The 16955-nt window shown below is 32.3% G+C and overlaps 1 protein-coding gene across 1 annotated transcript in view; it reads left to right on the plus strand.

The window, feature by feature from the left end:
* Positions 1–1264: 1264 nt before the first annotated feature.
* LOC111639933 (multidrug resistance-associated protein 4-like) overlaps positions 1265–16955 on the plus strand; it is a 70357-nt gene continuing 54666 nt past the window's right edge. The window contains exons 1-4 of the mRNA XM_023385895.1: positions 1265–1297; positions 1924–2142; positions 8058–8147; positions 8399–8562. Coding sequence (XP_023241663.1) covers positions 1265–1297; positions 1924–2142; positions 8058–8147; positions 8399–8562 — 506 coding nt within the window. The remainder of the gene's footprint in view (positions 1298–1923; positions 2143–8057; positions 8148–8398; positions 8563–16955) is intronic.

The raw sequence follows: 16955 nt of genomic DNA on the forward strand, positions 1-16955 counted from the left end.
TAATTATATAAACGGCTTGCTGTATATTATATTACAATTGTAAATTCGTCTCTGTAATCCAAAAACACACTTTGGTAGACGTATCTTACAGCAATATCTGGTTAGCAAATTATCTTTTATTTTTCATTGGACTACAAATATATTTCGGGTTGGTACAATGTATTCCAACCCCTCTTCAGTGCTATTACAAATAAAAACAAGAAATATTAAAACATGACTATGTTATATTGCATGAAACAAATCAAATCACAAAAAACACTTACATTTTCCAATTTTGTAAATTATAAAAATTGTTTCTTTTTTATCTCAAATTAGGGAGTGGGAGACAAACCGTCCTCATCCCTAATCAATATTTCAACCTAAGATTGTGTATTCCATATTAATATACTTCTAAAAACTCAAACAACTATAATTCCAACAGACAAACTTCTAAAAAATACTCACAATCATATAAAACATTTTTACACTTGGGTGTATAACAGGTGTAGTAAAACCAGTTAACATAGCAAAAACTTAATATACGTATGTAAAACCGTTTGATACACAAACAACATTTACATTATACCAGTATCAGGTTTACAATGAAAAAGTTCTTTTACAAAATAATTTTACAATGTTTAAACAACATCTATACAATCTCAATTTGTTTTAGCGCCATCTATTAACTCATACCAGCGGCAATCAATTTGCATACCTTCTTAGAGATTTATTCAATTATTTTTTTGTTTTCTTATTTCTAAATGCTCTTTAAATTTTCTTTTATAAACATCTTTTTCAAAATGCAGAATTTTTATATTATTTCGGTTAATTTTACAATTATTATTATTTGTATGATCATACCACGGAGAATTACTGTACTTCAATCTGATTGCCGCTTCATGTTCTTTTATTCTATCTTCTAACATGTGCCCTGTTTCACCTATGTACAGTACATATATGGATTCTGACAATCACATTCTCACCTGTATACAATACCAGCTTTTTTAAACAATCTATGTTATTAATACTATTTTTATTAATGTATCTGTATATATTCTGTGAAATTTTATTGGTCAAAGATGGGGCCAAACAAATGTTATAATTTTTAAGGCTATTATTACAATGATCAGTACAGTACTTCTATCTTGCGACAATTTTTGTGATTTTGCCGATATCACCGCATGTAGTCATAGGGTACATTCGTAAAGTCGAACAAGTTAAACGGGAATGACATCATCATTACTTTTATTTAGTTAGACTTTTCAAACGATTGGTTTATAACCAAATGGATGTTTCTAAAATCGAAGATATGAATGTCGTTAGTGCAGCCTTATCTAAAATATTCTTCTTAGATTGCTTCGGGTAAACAGTTATTTCAATCATTTTATCTTTTAATTCACAATTTAAACACTCGAGTATATTTAGAAACATCGATATCTTCGGGGGCGCCATTTTCTTAACGAAGTAAACTATCTCTTTCAGGACATTCCAATTTTCAATGCTGATTCAGCACTGATCTCAACGTTCGTTAAAATTTGTTCCTTTTTTCAATGTTGAGGTAGTGCTGTTGTCAGCACAGACTCAATGCACTCAGCACTCAGCAGATATGTTGACTGCTACTTTGCAATGAATTGTGGATAATTAGTAAGACAATTGAATGGAATCCATCTTGCTGAGAATGGAATTATGGGAACTAAGCACTTAATTAATTAATAGATATTTTCTCAGCAACATGAAGTATTGTGGTGTAGTTTCTTGGTATCATATTTAAAATATCAAAAAGTGATTTGATATACTTTGGAGTGTATTTTATTTTTACTTATAAGAAGTAGCAATTTAAAATTTTGAAAAGTAAAAATAAAATATACACCAAAGTGTATCGAATCACTACTACTTACGTGTACTAAAATGAACAAAATATCTGATATTTATGTTTATTTGCAGGAAACGGCAGTAGTTGGAGGTCAAGCATATTTCATAGGATTAACAATAGATTATTTTGAGAACAGTCAGGAATGGAATCAATACGACGTTTATGTTACAGTTGTAGGATACTTTGCAGTAACTGCAATTTATTTCTGTACAGTAAATATTAGTGCATTTATAACTGAATTCTATGCAATGAAATTAAAGATAGCTCTCTGTACTCTTATATATAGAAAGGTGAGTAAAAAATATAATGTGTTATATGCATTAAATTTATATTATTTTTACGTTAGCGTACTTTATTAAATGTATAGAAGAGATTAAAAACAAATGCAAAGTATTTGTAAAAGGAATGCTTCCAGCAATCCACAGCTTTAGTTTTGTTTCTGCATATTTTTAAAAATATTGCTCGTTATCTAACATGTTACAGTAACATATTTTGGTTATCATTATTTCTTCTAATGTCATCTTTAAGAAACTGTAAAATTTACAGTTGAATATCAAATAGTAATCTGACAATCAATCAAATTTCAGAAAAAAAATTGGCCAAATATGGAGACTGGGCACCCTGAAAATTGCTTAAAACATATTTTCTGCAGACTGGTAATCTTCTATTATATAATTCTCCTATTTGAATGCCACCATACCTCTTGCCTTGTAGAAAAAAGAGAGTGTTGCAAAAGAGGGTCGAAGTAATTCGATCAAAAGTAGTTGTTGACCTTATCCCAGAAGAAAAGACTATGGTCAATGACTACTAATTAAAAGTGGTTTACTGTTAATATTTGAAAACTGATCCGTGTTGAATAGGTTGTGACACACATGATCAAAGTTCCTAACCTTAATGTCCAAAAGACTTCATATATAGCTTGTTTAAATTTTAAAATATCTTGAAAAAATGCAAATATAATTGCTTTTACGTGATCCTATAAAAAACTAACGAACCCAGTTTGAAAAGTACAGCTCAAAATCTCATCTAACTTGTAAGTAAAGAAAACTTTTAAAAGTTGTTGCATATGCATACTTTTACTTTTAGCAGATAGGGGATGAAACCAAGGGTATGCAAAGGTATTACCTGGAGTGAATATGAAGAAGAAAGATGATTTAGAGGAAGAGACTAAAGATGAAATTATAAAGAAGAATAGGAAAGGGGATGAAGCGGAAGTCCCAAGGGCACCTAAATAGTTTTTATTTAATACAAAGTTAAAAATTTACATTCAGTTGTGGAACAGCAGTTAAGAATTACAGAAGTGCCCTAAGTGATGGGCATGCAAACATTTACAATATCCATTGTACTTGCAATAATGGAACCGATAAATTTCCTTATGACAAGGCAATAAACAATACGTACAAGCAGAATACATGCATATTTTACAGAAGTGTCAAAAGCAAGAGACACTCATTGCAACTTGCGATGTGAGACTGACAAGATTAACACAGGGCATAAAACAACGAATATACGCCAAATAAACACCATGCGTTACAAAAAAAATTGACAAAACAAAAGCATGCCAAACTAGGGGTACACGAATGAACATACGAAACATTGCAACTTCCAATTGGGACAAAAAGTCTTCAATAAGGAAGAAAATAAACAGATATATATGTGGAGATCTGAACAGTCCATGTAATTGTAATAATACCCATTATTGATACCTGCATGTAATAATCCCATAGTCAGAATTTAAATGGAAGTCCATCATTTTATTAATATTTTGTTAGATCAATGTAATAAAAGCTACAAAATTGAGACAACATCCTGTCAAAAGCTGACAACACTTTGTAACTTTTATGGAGAAAGGGGAAATCAAACTTCCTTTAACTATCCCTTATCTTGATTTTCTCACACATCTCCACAGTCATCTGAGTCAGGTGGAAAATCCTGTTGGTCATCAGTTCATCCCATGAGATAATGCAAATTGTGGAATGTGATTAGACGAATGTACTAATAAAAAGAGCATATTCCCACTCTTCAGGGCAGCAGTTCATAGAGAAGAGACAGCCATAGAACCTGCCATCTATGTAGCCGCCAAGGTTTATAGATAACGACCTAGTCCATATCGACCAGACTGAATAGCTAGAGGTATTATTTTGAACCTATGTAAACTCTCTCTCAGCTGTTAGAGTTAAGAGGGATCCCGGTTATTTCAGGGATAGATTACTATTTTTTTCATTATTCATAGACTGTATGCCGTTTTGTCATTTATATATTAAATCTATGTGTTTTGTAAAAGGACTCGTTCAATTGATACGGACCCTGGAAGGAACTTACTCGCGACTTTCCTCCCCACTCGCACTTTCAACCATCCAGTGACGAATTAATCATTTTTTATATACGCGTGATAGGGTGCGTAAATTCATCCCTATCTGCTGTCAGTCCTGACAAGATCACGATCATACAATCTTGATCTACATTACTCATAAAAGCCATCCAGTGACGAAGTGAGCAGGATTTACCAGCCGATTAAGTGGTATACCGACATTTATCGTATACTCCCTGCTCCTCACATATATATGGTAATAAAATACAACGCATACTAAACTGGCATTACTACCAATTATGTGAGTCATAGTAACACGAGTGACTTTGATGATGTAATTCGAGTACAACACGAAATATTCGAGACTAAGGGCCCTGGCATAATTTTCAGTTAATAGAAATATTTTTATTTTAATTTAGTCATCAGTAAAAAAGTTTTTGTAATAAAAAAGAGTAAATAATATTAAAATAAAATGAAACTTTATAGCTCCTCTTGGAAAAGCGCATTCCAACACAAAGGGTAGCAGATACCCTAATTGCTCTATGTACTGTACGGGTGCTCCTCCTACCCACCGATTTTAATTCGCTTGGACTTAATGAAATTACCTAAAAATGTGTGTGTGTGTGTGTGTGTGTGTGTATTAATATGCAAATGCAACTTAATGAAATACTTGAGTAAATAATTGAACAGAAAGACATGTAAAACCTAAATGTTTCTAACAAACAGTGACATCTAATGATAGTCGATTTGCAATTATGATAATCATATGCTAGCACACTGTTAAAAATCAGTTCAATCTGTCTTACCTGCCTTTTATCGAATGGAAGTTTTTGGTTATTTTCAAATAAAATTAAGGTCATGTTATAATTTTATTTGAGAACTACAAAAAAGTTCGAATAATTCAAACTACAGTTGTCCCTCTATAGTCCGACGTTTTTTAATCCGACATGCTCAGTAGTCCGACGCACCTCCCATCAAGGTACCCACCACGTTACGTGTCTGCTTGCACAGAAGCATGTCGCGATGTGAATCTCCCCATCCAATTTTTACACGATGACACACATTTCGTGTGTTTTATGTGAGCAGTTCTCTTCGAACAGTTGGAGTAGAGAATATTGTAAGTTACTGCTAGCAAAACAATGCGAAATATGTAATTATTTTTGGTAATCCGGACACTTTTGGTAATCTGACACACCTTTGGTCCCATACCTGTCGGATTATCAAGGGACAACTGTAGTTTTTTTTTTTTTGTTTCCTTGAGTATCGAATTTCTACTGTATCGAGAAGGGTTGGACTTAGTGAAACTTTTCTTGGTTATTAGCATTCACAAACTTAACCTTTTCTCGAAATTACACTTGCCATTGTATAATAATTATAAGTTTGTAAAATCTCATAACAAAATTTATATGATTAAAAATATAAAAGTTATTTTTAAATAAATCTTTTAAAGGCTGGAAATGACACGCGACGTGTTGCTGGAAGAAAATTGTAGTATAATTTATATGTATTATATATACAGTATATGTTTATTTATTAGTTAAAATTGATTCAGTACTTCATGATTTTGTACTAATGTGGCCCTGAAATTTATACAGTAGTTGTGAACCAAATACGAACCTGAGCACTACTTGTGTAAACCGTTATCTTCTTTCTACACGTTTTGTTTGTCTTGTCGGATTATCGAATTATCACTGAACAGCAATGACAATGACTATGCGAAGCGATCGTGTTGAAGAGCTTTAAAAATTTATTTCCAGAATTTATTGACATATATTGTACACAAACCAAGTACTGTACAACACTATCACATCGTCACAGTTGTTATTAAATATCGGCCTGTATGTAGCGTACATTAGGTGGGGACAGTACGGTAAACATAATTTTTCAATACTAATTAATTTAATAAATCGACTGTTAAAATAATAATAATTTATCAAACACGTTCAGTAATTATAACTGACTATACAATCACAACACGTGGAATTAGTCAGAAACGTAATTAGTTCTATAAGCATTTATTTTATGTTGCAAATCTCTACCCACACAAATAACTTCTGTAGTAACTTGATATTAACAAATTATTTGTTGCCATAAAACTAAATGGAGTAAATTGAAAATCCACAATCGGGATTTAAATATACATATAAATTCCCTCTGGTGTCCATCTAAGTGTCTTTCTTTAATTTCGATAATTAAATACATGAAATTCAAAAGCAGATATGGAGTGCTTTGGGAGAGAAGGCCCCATAAACTATATAAGAACTTTCTAAATCAGGTTATTTCAATTTAAATATTTAATACTGTTATAATAATATTAAATATTACGCGGTTACGCGGTTATCGCTCGGTCCCACCTATCGCGTAAGTTCGGGGTATTACTGTATTATTATACATTATTAAATCTATATCTATATCTATCTATATATATATATGGACATGTATGTCCCTATATTTCACTTTTTCGCCAAAACTACACATCGCACGTGAATGGTGTTTGTATGTGGTGGTAGCCCCAAGTCTCCATTCGTGCATAGGGGTGGTTGCGTCTCGATAGCTATAAGGGTGCGGGAGATATGAGGCTGAAAGTGGTTGAAAGTGGCTTTCTATTTCGAATGTTTTGTTCGAATTTGTTCGAATTAAATTCGAACATAAAATTCGAATATTGGTTCGATTATAGAACGATTGTAAACGTTCCAGAAACGTTGAAAATAGTTCGTTTGACTAAACGTAAAAATTCTATAATTAGTCTGGAAACGGGGGACCTAATTCTTGCATTTTGTGAAAACGGGTAAGATTAGCTATACTTCACTATCGTTACTTTTTGCTCAGCGAAGCGGGTCCTTGCAGCTACTATTATATATTATTATAAATTATTAAATATTATTATTTATATATTATAATAAAAAAATAAACTAAAACACTTGCCCTTCGTTATTTCCGAACGAACGGCAACCTAGAAATAACCACAGGGCTGTGTCAGAGTTCCACTGAGAGTTGGAAAGAATGCAACTCCACACGTAATTAACATCATTTGTGTAGGTTTGCAAGTGCTATGCGCTACCTCTCGCAGTAATGGCGTAATGGCGCATGTATTTCGCGTTATATCATTGTCGCAGTAATTCAGTGAATTTAATATATATATTTTAAAATTACATCTTTTTTGTAAGTATTAAATTTAATTAATTATATTATAAAGTTTTTCCAATAGACGGCTTTACATGTAAATACAGCAATTAATCTATACATATAAATTTAATAATCTATAATTTGGAATGGGATGTATGACATTAACGAAGTTGAAAGTATTTGAACTTAACTTCCGATTTTTGAAGCAATTGGATAATGGCAGAGGTGTGTATAGCGAACAAACAAACAATCAATCAACCATTCTCGTTTGTATTAGAAAGTTATTTTTGATTAATTAAAATTGACTTTTTAAAAACGGAAAGTAAAAACAACAAAAATTCAATTGTAAAAGTACAAAAACGAAAAATTATAAATACATAATTTTTAAAATTTTAGAATTAAGAGAAATCGAGTGCAAAAATCGTAATAAGCCTGCATAAAAACACTCGTTGTGACATTTTACTTATTTCCATCAAAGTAATAAAGGCCAAAATATTGTCTCACAATGTTAAATAATAGATTTTTAAATAACTGTTTTTATCCGTTAAATGCCTGCGGTCAGACGTAATTAAAAATTAATCGATTATTTAATCACTTTCCTGTGTGACAAACTAAATTTATCATATTGTTTCATTGAAAAAGAATTAAAAATGTAATCCATTATTTCGTTTGGAGAGTTTCTACTAAGTATTATACAGGAATTTTTCATTAAATCATAATATAATTATCCGAGAATATTTATTTTATAAAAAAAACCTTCCTTTGCAGGCAATTAGATTAAGTCCTTCTTCTCTGAGAAGATCGAGTGTTGGAAAAATGGTAAATCTTCTAGCAAACGATGTAGGCAAATTCCAAAACGTAAGTTTAAAATAATTTTCTACACAATATGTTTAGTGTATATCACTTAATTAAACCCATATATTTTGTCTACATATAGAACTCTGACAATAAACTCGGACAGCGTGCCATTTTAATCAATATCTACTTTATTCTTTAATACGTTTATGATATAGCTATTTTATGATATCCAAAATAATTATACTGAAACTAATATTAATTTTGATCAAATTAATAGTTATTTGTATATATACCATTTTCATTTATTACAGAAACTTGTCTTTTTTTCACTTGTATTTACATCGCCTTTTTTCATTATTACTGCGATAGCCATGTTGTGGAAATATTATGGATGGACTATTTTAATTGGATTCCTAGTCATATTTCTCTATCTTCCTATACAAATTGCTTTGACTAAAGTATATTCAAAATTCAGGTAATTATTATTTTAGATAATATTATTGTAAAATATCTATAAATAAAACAATGAAATTATTCATAATTTACTATCCATTAATATAGATGAAATTCGAATATTTAAGATACATAAATGTTATGTAGTTAATCGAAATTTATGCTACATTAGCTGATGTAAGAGATAGTTTGGTAGCTATGATGTCAGCTTACTGATCTGGAATATTCAGCTCGAATAGATTCGAGAAACCCAGCAATTTTTATAGAATGTGTGTTTTACAAAAGCGTAATGGGGCCAACATACCTATAACAAAGCATTCTGACATATTATGGTCCTGACCGTGTCCATTGTGACTACGCTATGAATAAAAAACATCCTCCTATTGATCATAGGATAGAAAACTCAAACATGAAAATAGTTATCATTAGAAGCAAAAAGAACGTATTTGAAAACATACTTTTTATTTTTTGAGCATTATAATTTTTGTGATATTATACATAAAGCATGTTTGACGTATTATACACAACTGTTAAATGCACATTAATCATGGCGAATGTTTCTTTGGTGTAATAATGTGTCAATTAAGATTTTTGTATGTTTTCCATCCTTTATCAACATTGTATAATCAGACACCTTATCATCAGACTGATAAAAAGCATTTAAAACAAATCAAAAGATATTGCAAAGTGTGCTGCTGTAAAATGTACGGCATTTTCTGCAACATTTAGCTTTCACATCACTTACACATCACTAACTCAGGCTGTTATTTTTTGCCAAAATCAGTAAATTACATGAAAGCATGCAAATACCTGACTTTATATCTGCCTGCATCCAGCCCAAAATTAGTTGCACAAGAAAGTAAAGATATCTCTATGAAGGAACTAATTAAATATATTTGAACTTTAAGTTATATTAATGTTTGGCAAAGGATTTAAAGAAATATGCTTTGATGTTCAATGTTAATTTAATTAAAAGAATTTAAAAACGAACTTTAAAAAACTACTATACATATATCTGGTATAAGAGTATAAGAGCTATATACGATATTATGTGAAAAAATCGGGTAAATCCCGAATTTCTTAACCACTTTGGTAGATCACTGTCGTGTAATTGGCTGTGATATGACATTCCAAGTACAGTGGCACCTCGGTTAACAAGCATGTCGCATTACGACTAATTCGCATAACGAACAAAACAAATTGTGAAAAATGACTCATTTAAGGAGCGAAGTTATGCATAACGTGTGACAAGGAGAAGGGAAGTCTGCGTTTAGCACTCGTTCCACTAGCATCTTAGGGTCGAGTTATAAACTTCGTAACGTAACCGTACCCATATTCGTAAATGTTTGCTATACCTGATATATATGGCAATAGTTCTAAAATACCGTAATGCCGTTTCCGTATCTTTTAAGAAACAAACTTTCATTACGGTTTACGAAGCAGTCTATCGTGAGAATGCGCAAAATTATCGGCTGATGTTGGCAGATCTAACATTATAATTATTTATTCATGTTATCATTTTTCTATTTTTTTATGACCAAAGTAACTCTTATCTTAAAATATTATATTGTTCAGAAATAGCATTTTCAGTCAAAAGATACGTTTCAACCAATTTGTTGTTTCTGGTGCAATTTCGGATTGTCTTGTGACTGACTTAGATGCAGTTCGTCAATTCGCCATATCCCTACAGTAAGTTTGGTCAATCCAAACTCTTCGTACCGAATACGGTACGGCCATACTATTTTGTTACGGAGTTTATAACTCTACCCTTATTGTCGCTGTGATCACACGTTTTTCCAAACTTATGTTCGGACATATTACATATAAGCATCAAAAACCACAGACCGTTATATAATAAACTTGGCAAACAATATATAAAATTCTTGGGCTATGTAAAGGCTAGAATTAAATACAGTGTAATTTTCTTTGACTACACGTCATAACATAAAATATTTCAGTGTTTATCGGCGTGGAATTTATTATCGTATTTTACATTCATTATATAGGAAAAAAATTCGCTTAACGAGTGTTTCGTATTCGTTAACGAGTAAGATTCTAAAACGAATTATTGTCGTTAAGCCAGCTTCCATTGTACTAGTAGAGTACAGGAACGCCATCGTTGCCAAAAAGATCAGAAAAGTGTTAGCATGTAGAAGAAAAAAGCCTTAACATAAAGAAAGCTGAAGAAAGCACACAAATTCTGCAACACTTTATTTTAATGTTTGTGAAAGATGAAAAACTATTATCCCTCATAAACGTTTTCCACCTGCTTCATAAAACACCGTCAAAAGTAAAATACGCCTTATAAATCACAGATTCTCAAAACGAAAATTTTCAAACATTGGAAAATAATATAGATAAAAATCGGAAAACGTACTATAAATTTAAGTAAAATGTACTGTATGCATCACAAAAACAAACAATTGTAGTTAAATGAACGAATATCGGAAAATGAATAATCCAATGGCAATAATGAAAATTTCAACCTTGTTCAACCTTGGTCAAATTATGAGTCATCGAACTTTCGTCTTCTCTTTTAAGAATATGTTGTACTTTCGAAGTCGTTCACAAGTCGTCAGCATCTATGGCGTTCAGAAATTTATTTATTAACCTGCTTTTGTAAATTCCAATCTTATCTGTGTTTATTGCTAAAGATCATGAGTGTATAGTATCAATGATGTCCGCTTCCACGCATGTTACTACCGAGCTTTTTATTTCTGCTATCCTAGATATTAAAATGCCGTGCAATTTTGTCCTTTTTCGATATTCTATCTTAGTTTTTATTTTTACAGGACGTTACTACAGTAGAGCGTCGATTTTCCGAATCAATTGGGGACTGGGGTTGTCCGGATAACTGATATTTCGGATAACTGATTTACGTACGAAAAAATAGTATAACGTATCTGATGTCGAAATTTTTATCCGTTGCGTGTCGCTTCGCGTTGAATTTTCGTCGATGTTAAGCCTAACAAAGACTATTGTATCGTTAAAAATTATTTTTTTATTTTGTACAAACAAAATAAATATATTGAAAAATATAAAAATAATAAAAAATTATACTTTAGATGTTAATTTAGTATCAAAATCGTAAAATATTTGAGCCAAAACATAGCCAAAGATTGAAGCGCCACAGCATTGGCGAAAATTTAAATTTGCCGACTGGAATTCTTTCGGATGATTGAGGTTTCGGATGATTGACTTTCGGAAAATCGACGCTCTACTGTATTTGTAACAGCGATAAAGTCTTTCTTCAGTCCCAACTGTTCGCTTTCATCTGGTATTCTGTACACTCCTGCCTGTTCATCCTAATATATTTTGTCTTTGTTGTTTATAAAAAATTGTAAATCGTGGTCATATTTATTTAAATTAATCCTTGGTAAGATTGTTTTAATCATTATTGTTTGGATCAGGTTTACGAGACCTGTGTGGATTATAATTGCATTTGTTTCTTTTTGTTATTTGGTTCGTATTGCAGATTTGCCGGTTTACTTTATCTGTCCGAATAGTGAATAATAAAATGACAATTGGTTCATTCGCTTTACTGGAGCATTTCTATATCGCAACGTCATGTAAGATTTAGCAGATTTAGGTCTTAATAACTATCCGAATTTTTTTGGTTTGAAAGTCTGATATCTCTTCTTTTTAAAAATAACTGAACGATTTATCTGTCTGCGCGATAAGTGGATATAATCCTCGAGGAATATCTCTCTGTGTTTGTGCTATTCATTCCTGAGACTCGAGATATGATCAATTCGATCGAAAATTTCTATTGTTGATGTACAGTACCTCGAAAATTTCTACAATAGTTTAACTAATTCGTGCATCTATCATCGTTTTCACAGTTTGTTTTATTTCTTAGTTCCCTTGTTTTTTCTGTATTTGACAGTGTAACATTTACCTCTATATTTGGTTCTATCGTGGTTCTTTCAGAGTTACCTACCGCTTTCACAATTGTTTTATGTTTGTCAGTCAGTTAGTCTATTGTTTTTCATCGCTTATTGCAGCTTATATCGCTTGATCAAATGTGTCAGGTTTTCGGGAGTCACTTGTCTGTTTATTTTGTAATTCTTTCGTCGACAAATTGTATGCACTGTCGTTTGTCTGTCTAACTGTTTTTTCTGACATCGTTGTATGATTGCGGTCTCATTCACATCCTCCTTTGTTCTATCACTATTGATGAGGTTTATGTTTATAAGCTAACTGCATACGTTCGTACATCTTTGTCCTTTGGTTGCATGCAAGTATAAGATCCCTGCGATCTAAGCTAATATGGGTTTTGTTCCAATCTTTGCACCATGAGCTGTTTGAAAACCTGATATTTCTTTACCATCTTTATTCACATGTTTTTGTAAACATTCAAGTCTTTCTGCCTCTGGAAAGATTGTTTTTTCTCTTGTCTTTATCTTTTTTCCTATAAGAACTTTTTAATTTAGCCGTTTTATTTCTGACACCAGTGTCGGTCGTATGGCCTTTATGATCTAAAACTACCAGTTGTTTTATTTTGGCGGCCATTTGAGCTTCCTTTTCGATTTAATGTAAGTTATTACACTGGAAAATTTCTGACACCAAGTAGGTTACACTTACTACTCGAGTTTTGAAACATTTCTGTGGATAGCAATAACACAGTCTTGTATTTAAAAATAGGGGATAGAAGATGAAGTAGGAGATGAGAGATTCAGTTGGAAGAGGTCACTCAGCACTGTTAGCTACACTTAAACGTTTATTAGACAGCACGGAAGTTTGTATAGTACGATACACCTTTACGTAAGAAAAAGTATTTTTGCTTACGCGTGCTATCATCACGGAGAGTAAGCGATTAGAATTTTCAATAACTGAAAAATCCTGGCAAATCGATCCCACAACAGGAAGCAAGGAAAACAATTCATGATGCTTAGAGCCTTGATGTCAGATGATATATCTTGCATCAGTAGCACTCGAGATGAAATGCAGATAAAGCACACAATCGTAAATCCCAATGACAAGGTAGGCACAAAATACTAATCTAAATGGTTAGAAGAAATAGTCATGACTAACTAAAATTGACCGATCTTGGTCGTATTTAAATGTGTAAATTTTTCAGATGTGAATAAAAGTGGAGAGAGAGAGAGGTGTCATAAGGCGTCTCTATCAACACTGAGAAAGCATAATTTGACATTCTCTCAGGTCAGAAAGTTGACATATGCTGGCACCTGATGAGATCATCATCGAATTGTTTTTATTTATCTTGTTTGATGTCATTTTCGAATGAAGTAAACATATTTCCATAGGACTCCCTTCTTCTTTGTTGTTGAAAACAAGGAACAACTAGAAACGCATACAACGTGCTAATTCCTTTATTTTATCTCGATTTGCGGGTGCTTCAGGATTCAAAAAAAGCATAAAATCCATTATGCCTCAAAGCAGACCATAAAAATTTCGAATTGGTTTGCAATAGGGCGATACACGATATAAAATTTTCTATAAAATGATTAAGAAAAAACAGGAAAAGGTCAGAAAATATAGAATACAGTATGAAACCGAAATTAGAACTTGGACTATATCGGTGTGACAATAGTAACCTAATATTCAAATAGAAACCACGATACAAAGTCGAGAAAAGACGAAATTGCACGGAATTTTAATGTCTAAGATGGCACAAACATAAAGCTCGGTAGTGACATGGACAAAAGCGGACATTATTCAATACACCCATCACCTTTAGCAATAAACACGAAGGACATTAAAATTTATAAAAGCAGGTTAGGAAATAAATGTCTGAATGCTATAGATGCTGACATGTCAACGGCTTTGGAAGTACTTCATATGTTACCGCTAAAGCTCGAAATCCGTTAATGTGTACATTACATAGCTAATCTGCAGATTAACTAGGGTTATCCATTAAAGCTGCGAAAATTGTTCAATTTCTCAAATTACCTAGTTAATTTGCAGAGTATCTAGGTAATCTGCACATTAACGGCTTCCGTATCGTTAAAGTTCAAAAGTTTGTTTCTTTCACTTCCTTTACCCACTCCTTTTTACATAGATAAATTTAAATCCTGGAATGCAAGCAAGCACCGAATTGGTGAGTAAAATCAAGAAAAGATTCTTCGCAAACCTCTTTAGCGAAGATTTAAAATATAGTACGTAGTGTTTAAATAACAAACCAAAGTATGATTCCATAATTGAAGATGTAAAGCAAATAAAAGTTTCCAAGAAGAAAGAATCATCTCGAGATTATCAAATAATTCAAAGGTGTGATGTGTTGACTGTACGAGGCTGTGAAAAACTCATTGAGCCGTTGTCAGATGCGCGAGAAAGGTTTGAAAAAGTTTGTCCATGCCGGAGAATTGTTTGACATTCGATAAAAACTGAAGAAGACCTTGAAAAATTAGAAGATTCACAAGAGACTGTGATTATGAGATCACAGTCAAATCTTACTCAAGAGGACATTCCGTTATCCCCCGCTTCTACAGAATCACCTATAGAAATACAAGAATTTACCGATAGTAATCTTAAACTGCCTTCTATACCGTTGATTGATGATGCAGTCACGAAGAATATTCAGTTACCCTGCACCTCCAAGGAATCGCCTCTGCAAGTTGAAGAAGTCATCACTGAGTTACTCTCAACTTCAGCAGAATCGCCATCACAGTTTCGTACGGAGCCTGTAAAGAGCACTATACAAGACATAGTCTGTATTGTTTGCTCAAAAGCAGCATCAAGTGCTCACAAGTGTAAATCGTGTAATATGTTTGTTCACGCAGTTTGTGGTGAAGTAGATCCTAAAGAGGAAGGGTATGGTAAGAATGTATTGTGCATCATCTGTAAAAAGAATATGGATCAGAAAATACAGCGTGATGAAGCCAAGAAATGTTTAGAAAAGCAAGCAAAGAAAATGTTAGCAGTTTCTAATGCAAAGCACCCAAACGTCGATGAAGGTTTCGCTGTGAGAATTAAAGTACCCGAAGAAGACAGAGCAAAAACTGATGCACGTTCAATTTTAGCTGTGGTTCTTAGTAAAACAGAGGATGGCTTTTATAAACTTGATACTAAAACAGGTATTTTAAAACAATTGTATGCAAAATCTGAATTCAGTGTTTGCAAAGAGAGATTTTTAACGAAAGAAGATGGATGTCCCTGCTGTAGAAATATCTTTACGTCAAACAGCAATAAAACAATCCCTTGGTACTGGGCAGGGTTTCAGAAAATGTGACTGCAAATCTAAATGTACCACAAATAGGCGTGCTTGTCGCAAAAACCAATTGCTACGTAATTCAAAGTGTCACCAATCTTTAGATTGCACTAATAAGTAAGTACAATTTTATCATATGTTTTGCAAATTCATTTCCCTAATTGTAGTAATATTTTAAACCGTTTGATTTTTGTATTAAAGTTTTTTTAATTGATTGATGATTGATTCAATCAACTAATTTGTTGATTGTATTAACTTGATTCTTTAGATATTGAAAATTAAATAAATAACATTATGTTAATTTAAGCGTACAGAAACGTTGCTGTTGTTCCAGCAAAAATCTTATTTTCACTTTACCGAGTGCCTAGTAGGTAATTTGCAGATTACCTAGATAATCTGAACATTACCTAGGTAATTTGAGAAATGGAATAATTTTCGCAGCTTTAACGGATCACCCTAGTTAATCTGCAGATTAGCTAGGTAATGCGCACATTAACGGATTTCGAACTTTAGCGGTAACACATATATTGTTGAAAGGAAGAAAATACGATGACTCATAACAATATTTAAGGCTTTTTGTAACTAAAATTGAACTTTTTGATTTTCATTATTGTGATTGTATTATTCATTTTTTGATATTTGTTCATTTAGTTACCATTGTTTGTTTTTGTGACGCATACATTTCATTTAGATTTATAATACGTTTCTCGATTTGTATCTGAATTTTTGTATGATTTGAAAACTTTCGTTTTGAGAATTTTTGATTTACAACGGTGATAGTTTTTCTTAGCAAATAAGATTTCGGAGAATTTGCTCTATTCGTACTGAGAGTAATTTCCGAAATAAAGCATAACTCATGACTGTGTAACACATGGTTTCATTGCCAATACTGAAATTCGACAGAGAAATTGAATTGCCCGCTTGTTATGTATATTACAACTAGCAGATAAGCCCGGCGTTGCTCGGGCAAAAGTAACGATAGCGAAGATTAGAATTATTACATTATAGTCAACCTTACCCGTTTTCACAGAAATCAAGAATTAGGTCTGCATGTTTCCAAATTAATTACAGAATTTTTAGATGGGTCTAAAAATATGTTCGATTTCACTTAAAAACGAAAAAACTGCATCTTCGTCTGCTCGTCGCTTTCTCTTAACAATTCCATTGTTACGTAACACGTCTATTATTAACACGTCTATTGTTGACACTTCCATTAATAATTAAACTTCCATTGTTGATGGTAG

Source organism: Centruroides sculpturatus, unplaced genomic scaffold, assembly GCF_000671375.1.
Source record: "Centruroides sculpturatus isolate CEXI.00-Female unplaced genomic scaffold, Cexi_2.0 scaffold1169, whole genome shotgun sequence".
NCBI lineage: Eukaryota > Metazoa > Arthropoda > Arachnida > Scorpiones > Buthidae > Centruroides > Centruroides sculpturatus.